The sequence below is a fragment of the Oryx dammah genome, unplaced genomic scaffold (genome assembly GCF_014754425.2).
Source record: "Oryx dammah isolate SB20612 unplaced genomic scaffold, SCBI_Odam_1.1 HiC_scaffold_22, whole genome shotgun sequence".
Lineage (NCBI taxonomy): Eukaryota > Metazoa > Chordata > Mammalia > Artiodactyla > Bovidae > Oryx > Oryx dammah.
The window spans coordinates 36,912,450-36,926,879 of NW_024070206.1; the positions used below are offsets into that span (position 1 = coordinate 36,912,450).

Here is a 14,430-nt window from a genome sequence, read left to right on the forward strand (position 1 = left end):
AGAATATAAGGACAAAGCGGGCAAGTCATAAAGATGGATGGGCCAGCTTGTACCCAAATGGCAACATATGGGCAAGTCGAGCATCAAAATAAACAAGGACAGGGAGATATTTTGACCCCCTGCATGAAGTAAGAATCTGTAACTCCATGCTGCTAGTAACAGGTAAGTAAGGGCACAGTGGGAGAGAGGAACAGCTCTTCCTTACAGTAGAATGACAACACACGGAAGAAGGAATGATGGAGTTAAGTCAGAAATGCACTATTTTACCACCTTCAAAGTACCAATTGAATCAGACAGGTATCATCAACAGCTGCTCAATAAAAGAGGGTAGGGAGTTAGAGAAGGAACAGGATACCCACAGAATCTCAAAGAACCTTCTTTCAAACGTCCCAGTAACACAAAGCACATGCTAATTATACAGCAGAGAAATCAGATGTCTTAACAGAGTGATCACAATCAAGGTCACCAATAAGGGACAGAGGGACACCCGTGTCTCCAGATGTGATTTCACCCAGGAGGACACAATCAGCCCAAAGTGCATAATTTCAATCTAATCATGAAGAGCCTGTGGAACCCAAAGTGAGGGTTATTCTAAAAAGCAACTTGCCCACATGCTTCTAGATTGTCAAGGAACATGAGAAAGGCTGAGGAACGGTCCCAGATTAAAGGAGACTAAAGGGACACGATAGGAAAAAAACAGTAAGTGGTCTCAGACTAGAGGCTGCCCTGGAAGGAAAAAAATATTATTGGGACAAATGACAAAACCGGAACATGCGCTGCAGATTAAATCACAGTATTAAACGTCCTGCATTTGCTGACAGTACTGTGGCTACATACGAGGATATCCTTGCTTTTAGGAACCACCTAACGAAGTACGAGGGGGATGTGTGTAGTCTGCTCCAAAGATGTGGGATAAATAAATAATATGGGTGTGTGCGTGTGTGGGTAGTGTGCACGCATGTAGAGAAAGAGATGGAGGAAAAGAATACAACAAACATGGCAAAATGATGGTCAAAAATGGGTAAATAATATAAAGGAATCTATCATGCTATTGCAGCCTCAAAATAAGTTTAAAACAACAACAAAACAGTAGCCAAAACAACTTTGAGGGGTGTCAGTCTGCTTTAATGAGCAGAAAAGTAATTCAACTTGTAATCTGTACTTCAAAACAAAAGAGTTAAATCTTCAGAAACACTGTGCTGCAATCGTTACGATAATCACCACCATTAACACCATGGAGCACTTGGTAAGTATTAATAGTAAGCATTTCCCACTTCACTCAGTGGTAAAGAATCTGCCTGCAATGCAGGAGACTGGGGTATGATTACTGAGTTGGGAAGACCCCCTGAAGAAGGAAACGGCAACCCACTCCAGTATTCTTGCCTGGGAGAATCCTATGGACTAGGGAGCCTGGAGGGCTACAGGCCATGGGGTTGCAAAGAGTCAGACTCAACTGAGTGACTATACAAACAAGCACTCAGAAAGGTGCTTCACAGGCATCACCTCTTTTAATTTTCACAACCACCCAAAGAGAAAGGCACTCATTGTCTCCACTTTATAGATGAGGAAATTTAGATCCAGAGAGGTGGAGTAACTTGTCCAAATACACATAGTAAGTGGCACAATCAGCAACCCAACTAGGCTGATTACAAAGCTGGTAGATTTTATTCCTACATCAAATGTATTTATTAATTAATTTTTCTCAAAGAATGAGTGATGACTCTCAATGTAAATGAAGTTATAACAAATTAGTGAAATATGCATGAATAAGTGTTTCTTCTAATAACTAAAATTAGAACACTAGTAAACCAGAGACATAAATGGTATTTTTAGCCTCCACTATTAATTTGATGCTCTCTTTCTTCCAAAGGCTGGACTTGGTCATAAATCCTTTGAAATAAAATATACCTGAGGATGTTCTTTGAAATGATTTTATCAAGTCTCATAAAACACTGGTTCCTTGCTATGGACTGAATGTTTACATCCTCCCAAAGTCAGATGCTGAAGGCTAAATCCCCAATGTGATGGAATTTGGAGGTGGGTTCCTTGGAGGGCAATTAGTCCTGAGGGTGGAGCCTTTATGAATGAGATTAGTGCCCTTCTAAGAATAGACTTGGGAAAGCTGATTGTCCTCTCTCACTCTCGATGTCTCTTTTTTTTTTCTCTCTCTCTCTCTACCATATCAGGACCCAGCAAGAAAATAACCATCCGAGAACCAGAAAGTGGGCTCTCACCAGACATCAGACCTGCTGGCACTTTGATCTTGGACTTCTCAAGAAATAAATTTCTTTTGTTTACAATCCATCCAGTCTATGGAATTTTGTTACAGCAACTTGAACTAAGACAGTCCCATTTCAAATTTTTCTTCCTTTAATATGTTTTCTTTCTTTTCATGTAAAGTGGTGCAATCTTAGTGCTGTTTCCTTTTAGCCTGGGCACCTCAACTTTACTTTAAAAATGAAAAAGTATCATTTGCAGTATACTGCCTGGGGTTCCCAATTAAGTGGACTATCACTTTTATTGCAGATAAAGAGTAAGCTGTTGACATACCATCTTTTATCCCAATGGAAGATGAATGTTAAATATATATATATATATATATATATATAGAACAACAAAACCTTTGCAAGTATTTGCAGGTGTTTGGGGAAATCTCATCATCTGACACAGTGAATGCCCACTCCAGAACAAAGGATTTCTAACCTTGGCTGAATAACAAGAGGAGCTATTAAAACCCTGATGCTCAGCCCACACTCAAAGCCAATTAAATCAGAATCTTGGATGTGGGAACTGGGCATCAGTCATTTTTAAAGCTTCCCAGGTGATTCCCAGATATGTAGCCAAGTTTGAGATCCCTGGATGGAACATCCACAGCCATAAAGAACTGTATCTTTTGTGTACAGATCCAAAGGACTCACAAAGGCTTTTTGAATTAGTCTCACTTGTTAAGGAGTGTACAGTCCAACTAGCAAGTATGGGTGCAGGCAATGGCTCAGCAGGTAAAGAATCCGCTTGCAAAGCAGGAGACACAGGAGACATGGGTTCGATTCCTGGGTCAGGAAGATCCCCTGGAGGAGGAAATGGCAACCCACACCCATATTCTTGCCTGGAGAATCTGATGGACAGAGAAGCCAAGTGGGCTGCAGTCCATGGGGTCACAAAGAGTGGACATGACTGAGTGACTAAGCACAAGGAAAAGGTAATGCGGTGAAACCTGAGGACATGTGCCAAATGCGCGTGATACAAGGGAAGCACATCAGGAGACAACATGGGGACAAGTCGGGGGAGCCAGCAGCCTCCTGATGCAATGACAGGCTCTATGGAAGCACGGCTGAGGAAGGCAACTCCGGCCAGGGAATGGTTACACGGAAAAGCACTCAGAATGTCCCGGACACAGGAAAGTGACTAATCTAGCCAGAGGGGAAGGCCCGCTCTTCAGAGTGGAAAAGCTAAGTCTGGAGAAGTGGACTAGAATCAGAGCATGAGAGCTCTGAGCAGTAAGTTAGAGAGACTGGTGGCGTATGGGGTCTCTAAAGAAATCTGCACATTTGATCAAATGACAACATTCGTTTGGGACAAGCACTGTCACAGAGCTATTCACAAGGGTTTGGGGGAAAGACTAAAAGCCAGTCTACTAAAAGAACACAACTGATTAGGTAAATTTATTCATCTGAATCACAACCTTACATCTTCCTTCTTGGTTTTCCACGAACTACAGGAACCATCATTTTGGCTCGGCTAAAACAAGCATGGAACTCACCTGTCGTGTGACCACTGGCAGGAGAGGCCAGGCAGGTGGAGGCTTTCTCTCATTCTCTGTCCTTCTGCCTGGCTCCCAATCTCACTCTTAACACTTTCTGTAGCTAAATGTTCCTCCTTTTTCTATGAAGGCTACTCCTACGGCTGGGAAAGAGAATTCTAGGACAGGGTTTCAGGCAACAGAAATCTTTTCTTAAAATTTTTTCTGTAATAAGGATTTTGAGAAGTTTAGTGACTCCTAGGTCATATTCAGCAATGAAGACTCCTAGAAATAAGAGGGGGACCAAACCATTCTTACATCCCATAAATATTTACTGAACACATACCAATTACTGCTGTTCTAGGCAGTGGGAATACAGTGAAGCCCCTGTTCCAGAGAGACAACTCTCTGGGCAATGCAGAGGTTTCGCTCAAAAGCATGACAGAGGTCTAGGGCATCCTGCTACAGACTTTTGAAACATTAATGACAGCAGAGAAAAAGAAAAAGAGCCTTCACCTAATGAATATATATATATATTCACATATATATTTATATATATATAAAATGCTTTTTAAAAACTGCATGTATAAACTGCCACTATTGAAAATGGATTCAAGCTACTAGATGGATCCTCAATTCCTAGAACAGTGCTAGTACTTAGAAAGCCCTTAATAAAGATTAAATGACATGGAAAGGAATTAGTTAAATAATAGTAAAATTAGTTAACAAATACATTAACTAAACTAGTTAAAAATTAGTTAAATATGCAAAGTAACATGTTACAGTGAATGGAATTCCCACTGAACGGAATTCCCAGTGAGGCAGGAAAGTAGCTGTTATCTTGATTCAACTAAAGCAGTGAGGTCACCTCTGCTGTCTGTTCTAAATGCTCCTTTACAGAAGGACATGTGCAGGATGTGACTTTTCAATACTTTTAAAACCAGAACATAATGCTTGTTTATGCAATGGTTATCTTGTAAAACCATGAAATCAAAGTCATTCACAAATTGTGCTCAGGTTAATTCAGAGATCCTTGTGCTCAGAGGCTGCCTACACATATGGACTGCCTTTCCAAAGAAGATCTTTGTAACATTTTTATTTTATGAATATCTAAGAAGAATTGTGCTTAACAGGGAACTCTGCTCAATGTTATGTGGCCGCCTGGAGAGGAGGGGAGTCTGGGGGAGAACGCACACATGTACATGTATGGCAGAGTCCCTGTGCAGTCCACCTGAAACTTTCACAACATTGTTAATTGGCTATACTCCAGTACAAAATAAAAAGTTTAAAAAATGCACAAGATCATTAAAAAAAAAAAAAAAGAATTCATGCTTAACTACATGCATTAATTAGAAATTCCTATGACAAAAATGAATCTGGTTACCAAAGTGTTTTGTTCTTCTTTGTCCAAGTCTTTATATCCTCTAGTTTATAGATAACTCTATTTTCTCACCGTAGAGGAGAAAATTAGCATATTCAAGTACCCTTCCTTGGCCCTGTCCCTTGAGAGGAGCTTTACCTGCATAATGTACCGGAATCTCTATCTTTGGCCCAATGACATAGTGCCCCTCCTCCAAGCTATGGGCAGTGATGGTGGTCCACTGACGGCACGAGTGAATCAGAAGGTAGTCATTTTCCCGCAGCCCTTCTATGCATTCTCCTGGAAAACAAATTTTATATAAGAAACTTAGAATTAGCATCTGCTCATTCCATTCTCTGCAACACAATTTCATTAGTTATAAGTTCACTAAAGGAGAAGTTGATAGTTCATCCCAAGATGAGATAAAGTCCACTTTTGAATCAGCAATTTTAAAAAAGGCATCCCATGCCAAGTTGACAACTATACACAGGATTCCATAAAAATTCTTCCCATTTATCTGCAAAGAGATTTTCAAATACCTCATTCTATCTTAGCGGTATTTCAACAATAGTATAATAAAATAAACATATACTCAATACCAACAATATACTGAGCACATCTAATTAAATGTTTTATACATATTATTTCAATGTAATAGAATAACATTATGAGGTAGGTATTGTTCCTTCTTTACAGACAAGAAAAATGAAGGTTCAAAATGTTAAGTATAGGGGTTTCCCTAGTGGCTCAGTGGTAAAGAATCCACCTGCCATTGCATGGAAGACATGGGTTCAGTCCCTGACCTGGGAAGATCCCACATGCCTCAGAGCAACTGAGCCCATGAGCCACAACTACTGAGCCTGGTCTCTAGAGCCTGGGGAGCCACAACAACTGCACCTTCGTGCTGCAACTACTGAAGTCCACCTGGTCTGGACCCCATGCTCCACACAACAGAAGCCACCGCAGTGAGAAGCCTGCACACCGCAACTAGAGAGGAGCCCCAGCTCTCTGCAACTAGAGGAAAGCCCACACAGTAATGAAGACCCAGCTCAGACGTGATAAATACATAAATAAACAAAAACAAATGTATAGTCTAAGCACACAGATTTAATGAGCAGAAAGCTGCAGATTCAAGCCTAGGTCAGATTCCAAAGCTTATGCTCTTTTTTTTTTTCTTGGCTACACCATGGCTCGTGGGACCCTAGGTCCCTAAAACAGGAGTGGAACCCAGGCCTTTGTGCGTGAAAGCATAAAGTCCCAACCACTGGATTGCCAGGGAATTTGCCCAAAGCTTATGTTCTTAATCACTACCATATAACTACCAAAAATAAAAAAATTATCTCTAAATTTATCTCTCTCTGTTGAAACAGTACTTGAGATTAAATGCTTATAATCTCCTTTCAAATTTTACATGTTTTAGTACTGTACTGGTACAAAAACAGACACATAAATCAATGGAACAGAACAGAAAGCCTAGAAATAAACCCACACACTTATGGTTAATTAATCTACAACAAAGGAGGCAAGAATACAAAATAGAGAAAACACAGTCTCTATAGCAAGTGTTTCTGGGAAAACTGGCCAGTTCTATGTAAAGGAATAAAATTAAAACATTCTTCAACATCATATACAAAAATGAACTCAAAATGGATTAGAGACCTAATTGTAAGACGATGTAACTCTCAAACTCTTAGAGGAAAAGAAAACATTGGCAGAATCCTTTTTGATATAAGTTAGACCAGTATTTTTTTGGATCTCCTTCCTAGACTAATGGAAATAAAAGCAAAAATAAACAGATGGAACCCAATCAACCTTAAGAACTTTTACACAGCAAAGGAAGCCAGAAAGAAAATGAAAAGACAACTTACAGAATGAGAGAAAATATTCACAATGTGACTGACAAGGGATTAACTTACAAAATATACAAACAGCTCACTTAGTTCCATATCAGAAAAACAACCCAATTAAAAAATGGGCAGATCAAAATAGACATTTCTCCAAAGAAGACATACAGATGGACAACAGACACAAGAAAGAATGCTCAACATCACTAATTATTCAGTTCAGTCGCTCACTCGTGGCTGACTCTTTGCGATCCCATGAATCACAGCACACCAGGCCTCCATGTCCATCACCAACTCCCGGAGTTTACTCAAACTCATGTCCATCGAGTTGGTGATGCCATCCAGCCATCTCATCCTCTGTCATCCCCTTCTCCTGCTCCCAATCCCTCCCAGCATCAGGGTCTTTTCCAATGAGTCAACTCTTCACATGAGGTGGCCAAAGTATTGGAGTTTCAGCGTTAGCATCAGTCCTTCCAGGACTGATCTCCTTTAGAATGGACTGGTTAAATCTCCTTGCAGTCCAAGGGACTCTCAAGAGTCCACAGTTCAAAAGCATTAATTCCGCAGTGCTCAGCTTTCTTCACAGTCCAACTCTCACATCCATACATGACCAATGGAAAAACCATAGCCTTGACTAGAAGGACCTTTGTTGGCAAAGTAATGTTTCTGCTTTTCAATATGCTATCTAGGTTGGTCATAACTTTCCTTCCAAGGAGTGTCTTTTAATTTCATGGCTGCAATCACCATCTGCAGTGATTTGGGAGCCCCAAAAAATAAAGTCTGACACTGTTTCCATATCTATTTCTCATGAAGTGATGGGACCACATGCCATGATCTTTGTTTGCTGAATGTTGAGCTTTAGGCCAACTTTTTCACTCTCCACTTTCACTTTCATCAAGAGGCTTTTGAGTTCCTCTTCACTTTCTGCCATAAGGGTGGTGTCATATGCATATCTGAGGATATTGATATTTCTCCCAGCAATCTTGATTTCAGCTTGTGCTTCTTCCAGCCCAGCGTTTCTCATGATGTAGTCTGCATAGAAGTTAAATAAGCAGGGTGACAATATACAGCCTTGACGTACTCCTTTTCCTTTTGGAACCAGTCTGTTGTTCCACGTCCAGTTCTAACTGCTGCTTCCTGACCTGCATATAGGTTTCTCAAGAGGCAGGTTAGGTGGTCTGGTATTCCCATCTCTTTCAGAATTTTCCAGTTTATTATGATCCACACAGTCAAAGGCTTTGGCATAGTGAATAAAGCAGAAATAGATGTTTTTCTGGAACTCTCTTGCTGTTTCCATGATCCAGCAGATGTTGGCAATTTGATCTCTGGTTCCTCTGCCTTTTCTAAAACCAGCTTGAACATCTGGAAGTTCACGGTTCACATCCACTGGAGAAGGGAATGGCAAACCACTTCAGTATTCTTGCCTTGAGAACCCCATAAACAGTATGAAAAGGCAAAACGACAGGATACTGCAAGGAGAACTCCCCAGGTTGGTAGGTGCCCAATATGCTACTGGAGATCAGTGGAGAAATAACCCCAGAAAGAATGAAGGGATGGAGCCAAAGCAAAAACAATACTCAGTTGTGGATGTGACTGGTGATAGAAGCAAGGTCCGATGCTGTAAAGAGCAATATTGCATAGGAACCTGGAATGTTTGGTCCATGAATCAAGGCAAATTGGAAGTGGTCAAACAGGAGATGGCAAGAGTGAACATTAACATTCTAGGAATCAGTGAACTAAAATTGACTGGAATGGGTGAATTTAACTCAGATGACCATTATATCTACTACTATGGGCAAGAATCCCTTAGAAGAAATGGAGTAGCCATCATAGTCAACAAAAGAGCCTGAAATGCAGTACTTGGATGCAATCTCAAAAACGACAGACTGATCTCTGTTCATTTCCAAGGCAAACCATTCAATATCACGGTAATCCAAGCCTATGCCCCAACCAGGAACACTGAAGAAGCTGAAGTTAAATGGTTCTATGAAGACCTACAAGACCTTTTAGAAATGACACCCAAAAAAGATGTCCTTTTCTTTATAGGGGACTGGAATGCAAAAGTGGGAAGTCAAGAGATATCTGGAGTAACAGGCAAATTTGGCCTTGGAATACAGAATGAAGCAGGGCAAAGGCTAATAGAGTTCTGCCAAGAGAATGCACTGGTCATAGCAAACACCCTCTTCCAACAACACAAGAGAAGACTCTACACATGGACATCACCAGATGATCAACACCAAAATCAGACTGACTATATTCTTTGCAGCCAAAGATGGAGAAGCTCTATACAGTCAGCAAAAACAAGACCAGGAGCTGACTGTGGCTCAGATCATGAACTCCTTATTGCCAAATTCAGACGTAAATTGAAGAAAGTAGGGAAAACCACTAGACCATTCAGGTATGACCTAAATCAAATCCCTTATGATTATACAGTGGAAGTGAGAAATAGATTTAAAGGCCTAGATCTGATACATAGAGTGCCTGATGAACTATGGACAGAGGTTCGTGACATTGTACAGGAGACAGGGATCAAGACCATCCCCATGGAAAAAAAATGCAAAAAAGCAAAACGGCTGTCTGAGGAGGCCTTACAAATAGCTGTGAACAGAAGAGAAGTGAAAAGCAGAGGAGAAAAGGAAAGATATAAGCATCTGAATGCAGAGTTCCAAAGAATAGCAAGGAGAGATAAGAAAGCCTTCCTCAGTGATCAATGCAAAGAAATAGAGGAAAACAACAGAATGGGAAAGACTAGAGATCTCTTCAAGGAAATGAGAGACACCAAAGGAACATTTCATGCAAAGATGGGCTTGATAAAGGACAGAAATGGTATGGACCTAATAGAAGCAGAAGATATTAAGAAGGGGTGGCAAGAATACAGAGAAGAACTGTACAAAAAAGAGCTTCACGACCTAGATAATCACGATGGTGTGATCACTCACCTAGAGCCAGACATCCTGGAATGTGAAGGCAAGTGGGGCCTTAGAAAGCATCACTACGAACAAAGCTAGTGGAGGTGGTGGAATTCCAGTTAAGCTATTTCACTAATTATTAGAGAAATACAAATCAAAACAACAATGAAGTATTACTCACTTCACACCAATAGAATAACCATCATCAAAAAGTCTACAAACAATAAATGCTAGAGAGGGTGTGGAGAAAAGGGAACCCCCCTAAACTGTCGGTAGGAAAGTAAATTGTTACAGGCAAGATGGAGAACAGTAAAGAGGTTCCTTAAAGAACCAAAAACAGTTACCATATGATCCAGCAATCCCATCCCTGGGCAAATATCAGGAAAAGACAAAACTCTAATTTGAAAAGATGCATGCACCCTAATGTTCACTGCAGCACTATTTACAATAGCTAAGATATGGGAGTAGCCTAAATGTCCACTGACAGATGAAAAGATAAAGAAGATGTGGGATATGTATACAATAGAATATTACTCAGCCATAAAAAAGAATGAAATAATGCCTTTTGTAGCCATATGGATGGACCTAGACATTATCATACTAATGGAGTAAGTCAAAGAAAGACAAATATCATATGATATCACTTTCATTTGGAATCTAAAACTATGATGCAAGTGAACTTACTTCCAAAACAGAGACTCATAGGCATAGAAAACAAAATTATGTTTATCAAAGGAGAAAGGTGAGGGAGAGGGGTAAATTAAGAGTCCAGAATTAACAGATATACACTACTCAATATAAAAAAGAAAAACAGCACTGGGGACTATATTCAAAATATCATAATAATCAATAATGGAAAAGAACCTGAAAAAGAATATAAATGTAACTGAATATATGTAACTTTTTCTGGAACTCTCTTGTTTTTTCAATGATCCAACAAACGCTGGAAATTTGATCTTTGGTTACTCTCTGCCTTTTCTAAATCCAGCTTGACTATCTGGAAGTTCATGGTTCACATACTGTTGAAGCCTGACTTGGAGAATTTTGAGCATTACTTTGCTGGCATGTGAGATGAGTGTGAAGAATTGACTCATTGGAAAAGAACCTGATAGTGGCAAAGATTGAAGGCGGGAGAAGGGGAGGACAGGGGATGAAATGGTTGGATGCCATCACCAACTCAATGGACATGAGTTTGAGTAAGCTCCCAGAGTTGGTGATGGACAGGGAAGCCTGGTATGCTGCACTCCATGGGGTTGCAAAAAGTCGGACACAACTGAGCAACTGAACTGAACTGAGTGCAATTGTGCAGTAGTTTGCACGTTCTTTGGCATTGCCTTTCTTTGGGATTGAAATGAAAACTGACCTTTTCCAGTCCTGTGGCCACTGCTGAGTTTTCCAAATTTGCTGGCATATTGAATGCAGCACTTTCACAGCATCATCTTTTCTGATTTGAAATAGCTCAACTGGAATTCTATCACCTCCATTAGCTCTGTTTGTACTGATGATTCCTAAGGCCCAACTTGACTTCACATTCCAAAATGTCCGGCTCTACATGAGTGATCATACCATTGTGGTTATCTGGGTCATGAAGATCTTTTTGTATAGTTCTCCTGTGTATTCTTGCCACTTCTTCTTAATATCTTCTGCTTCTGTTAGGTCCACACCATTTCTGTCCTTTATTGTGTCTATCTTTGCAAGAAATGTTCCCTTGGTATCTCTAATTTTCTTAAAGAGATCTCTAGTCTTTCCCATTCTATTGTTTTCCTCTATTTCTTTGCACTGATCACTGAGGAAGGCTTTATCTCTCCTTGCCATTCTTTGGAACTCTGCATGCAAATGGGAATATCTTTCCTTTTCTCCTTTACCTTTGGCTTCTCTTTTCTCAGCTATTTGTAAGACCTCTTCAGACAACCGTTTTGCATTTTTGCATTTCTTTTTCTTGGGGATGGTCTTGATTACTGCCTCCTGCACAATGTCACGAAACTCCATCCATAGTTCTTCAGGCACTCTGTCTATCAGATCTAATCCCTTGAATCTATTTGTCATTTCCACTGTATAATTGTAAGATATTTGATGTAGGTCATACCTAAATGGTCGAGCAGTCTTCCCTACTTTCTTCAATTTAAGTCTGAATTTGGCAATAAAGCGCTCATGATCTGAGCCACAGTCAGCTCCTGGTCTTGTTTTTGCTGACTGTATAGAGCTTCTCCATCTTTGGCTGCAAAGAATATAATCAATCTGATTTCGGTGTTGACCATCTGGTGATGTCCATGTGTAGAATCTTCTCTTGTGTTGTTGGAAGAGGGTGTTTGCTATGACCAGTCCATTCCCTTGGCAAAACTCTATTAGCCTTTGCCCTGCTTCATTCTGTACTCCAAGGGAAAATTTGCCTGTTACTCCAGGTATCTCTTGACTTCCTACTTTTGCATTCCAGTCCCCTATAATGAAAAGGACATCTTTTTTGGGTGTTAGTTCTAAAAGGTCTTGTGGGTCTTCATAGAAGTGTTCAACTTCAGCTTCTTTAGCATTAGTGGTTTGGCATAGACTTGGATTACCGTGATATTGAATGGTTTGCCTTAGAAACGAACAGAGATCATTCTGTCATTTTTGAGATTGCACCCAAGTAGTGAATTTCGGACTCTTGTTGACTGTGAGGACTACTCCATTTCTTCTAAGGGATTCTTGCCCATAGTAGTAGATATAACGGTCATCTGAGTTATATTCATCCATTCCAGTCCATTTCAGTTCACTGATTCCTAAAATGTCGATGTTCACACTTGCCATCTCCTGTTTGACCACTTCTAATTTACCTTGATTTATGGACCAAACATTCCAGGTTCCTATGCAATATTGCTCTTTACAGCATTGGACTCTACTCCATCACCAGTTACACCCCACAACTGGGCGTTGTTTCGCTTTGGCTCCATCTCTTCATTCTTTCTGGTGTTATTTCTACATTCAGAAAAACTCAACATTCAGAAAACTAAGATCATGGAATCTGGCCCCATCACTTCATGGCAAATAGATGGGGAAACAATGGAAACAGTGAGAGACTTTTTTCAGGGCGACTCCAAAATCACTGCAAATGGTGACTGCAGTCATGAAATTAAAAGGTACTTGTTCCTTTGAAGAAAAGCTATGACCAACCTAGACAGCATATTAAAAAGCAGAGACATTACTTGGCCAACAAAGGTCCGTCTAGTCAAAGCTATGGTTTTTCCAGTAGTCATGTATGGATGTGAGAGTTAAGACCATAAAGAAAGCTGAGCACTGAAGAACTGATGCTTTTGAATGGTGGTGTTGGAGAAGACTCTTGAGAGTCCCTTGGACTGCAAGGAGATCAAACCAGTCAGTCCTAAAGGAATTCAGTCCTGCATTGGAAGGACTCATGCTGAAGCTGAAGCTCCAATACTTTGGCCACCTGATCCAAAGAACTGACTCATTGGAAAAGACCCTGATGCTAGGAAAGATTGAAGGCAGGAGAAGGGGACAGCAGAGGATGAGATGGATGGATGCCATCGCCAACTAGATGGACATGAGTTTCAGTAAGCTTTGAGGGTTGGTGATGGACAGGGAATCCTGGCATGCTGCAGTCCATGGGGTTGCAAAGAGTCGGATATGACTTAGCAACTGAATTGAACTGATATGTAACTGTAACTACAACTGAAAGTAACACAATACTGTAAATCAACTATCCTTCAATAAAACAATAAAATTTTATGTTTTGCCAATTCTCTCTGGCCTCCTACTAAATTTCCCAATCAACTGAAAATAATGAAACTTTGTAACATAAAATGAAATTATTTTTCATTTTAATACTTTCTAAAGTAACTTTTCAGCATTTGACCCAATAACAAACTATTTCAAATGAGAAATCTATCCCCTGAAACTTAAAAGATGTTTTTTTCTGGATATTAAAATAATCCACCCCCGACTAACCCTGGTTTACAATTTTTCAATGGGCAAAAAAATGAACCAACAAAAACAGCAGCAATCTGAAGAGACTAATTTCTTTACACAGAAAACAATGTGCCTTCCTTATTTTTGACATATCAAGATGTCAAAATATATTAAATATATTTATATATCTGAATAAATGAATTATTATTGATTTCACTGGTGTTCTGAAATGGCATTCATAGACTTTTCAAAAAATTTTTAAAGTGTCATTATTTTTTCAGTAAATAAAGTAGAGGAAGCTGTAATGATCAACTTGGTTATCAGAGTCATAAATGGTGGGAGGACGAGGTTCATAAAGCCACCACCAGGGGACCACTTGTACTCATGGGCCCTCTGCATCCCTCAAGTGTGAAAGAAAGCAGGAAAGAAAGATCTGGAATGGCTGCACCAAAGGAGAAATTAAGCAGCCTTCCAGGCGCTCCCCATTAGGAGGCAAGATGATAGGAAGGGCATATACCCAGGAGGCAGGTGTTACAAGCTTGCACTTTAGGTCCAGCAGACCTGGTCAAGTCCGAGCCCTGCCCCTGCCACTGTACGGTCCTGGGCAGGAACCTTCTCTTTACTGTGAGATGGGGCAACAACAGTCCCTGCTTCACAGAGCAGCTGTGAAGACGTGCG

The 14,430-nt window shown here is 40.3% G+C and overlaps 1 protein-coding gene across 2 annotated transcripts in view; it reads right to left on the minus strand.

Moving 5' to 3' along the window:
- The window catches only part of GAREM1 (GRB2 associated regulator of MAPK1 subtype 1), a 234,782-nt gene that overhangs the window by 148,777 nt on the left and 71,575 nt on the right, over window positions 1–14,430 (minus strand). For both annotated transcript variants that reach the window (XM_040264800.1, XM_040264798.1), the window contains exon 2: window positions 5,259–5,399. In XM_040264800.1, the coding sequence (XP_040120734.1) occupies window positions 5,259–5,399 (141 nt within the window). The remainder of the gene's footprint in view (window positions 1–5,258; window positions 5,400–14,430) is intronic.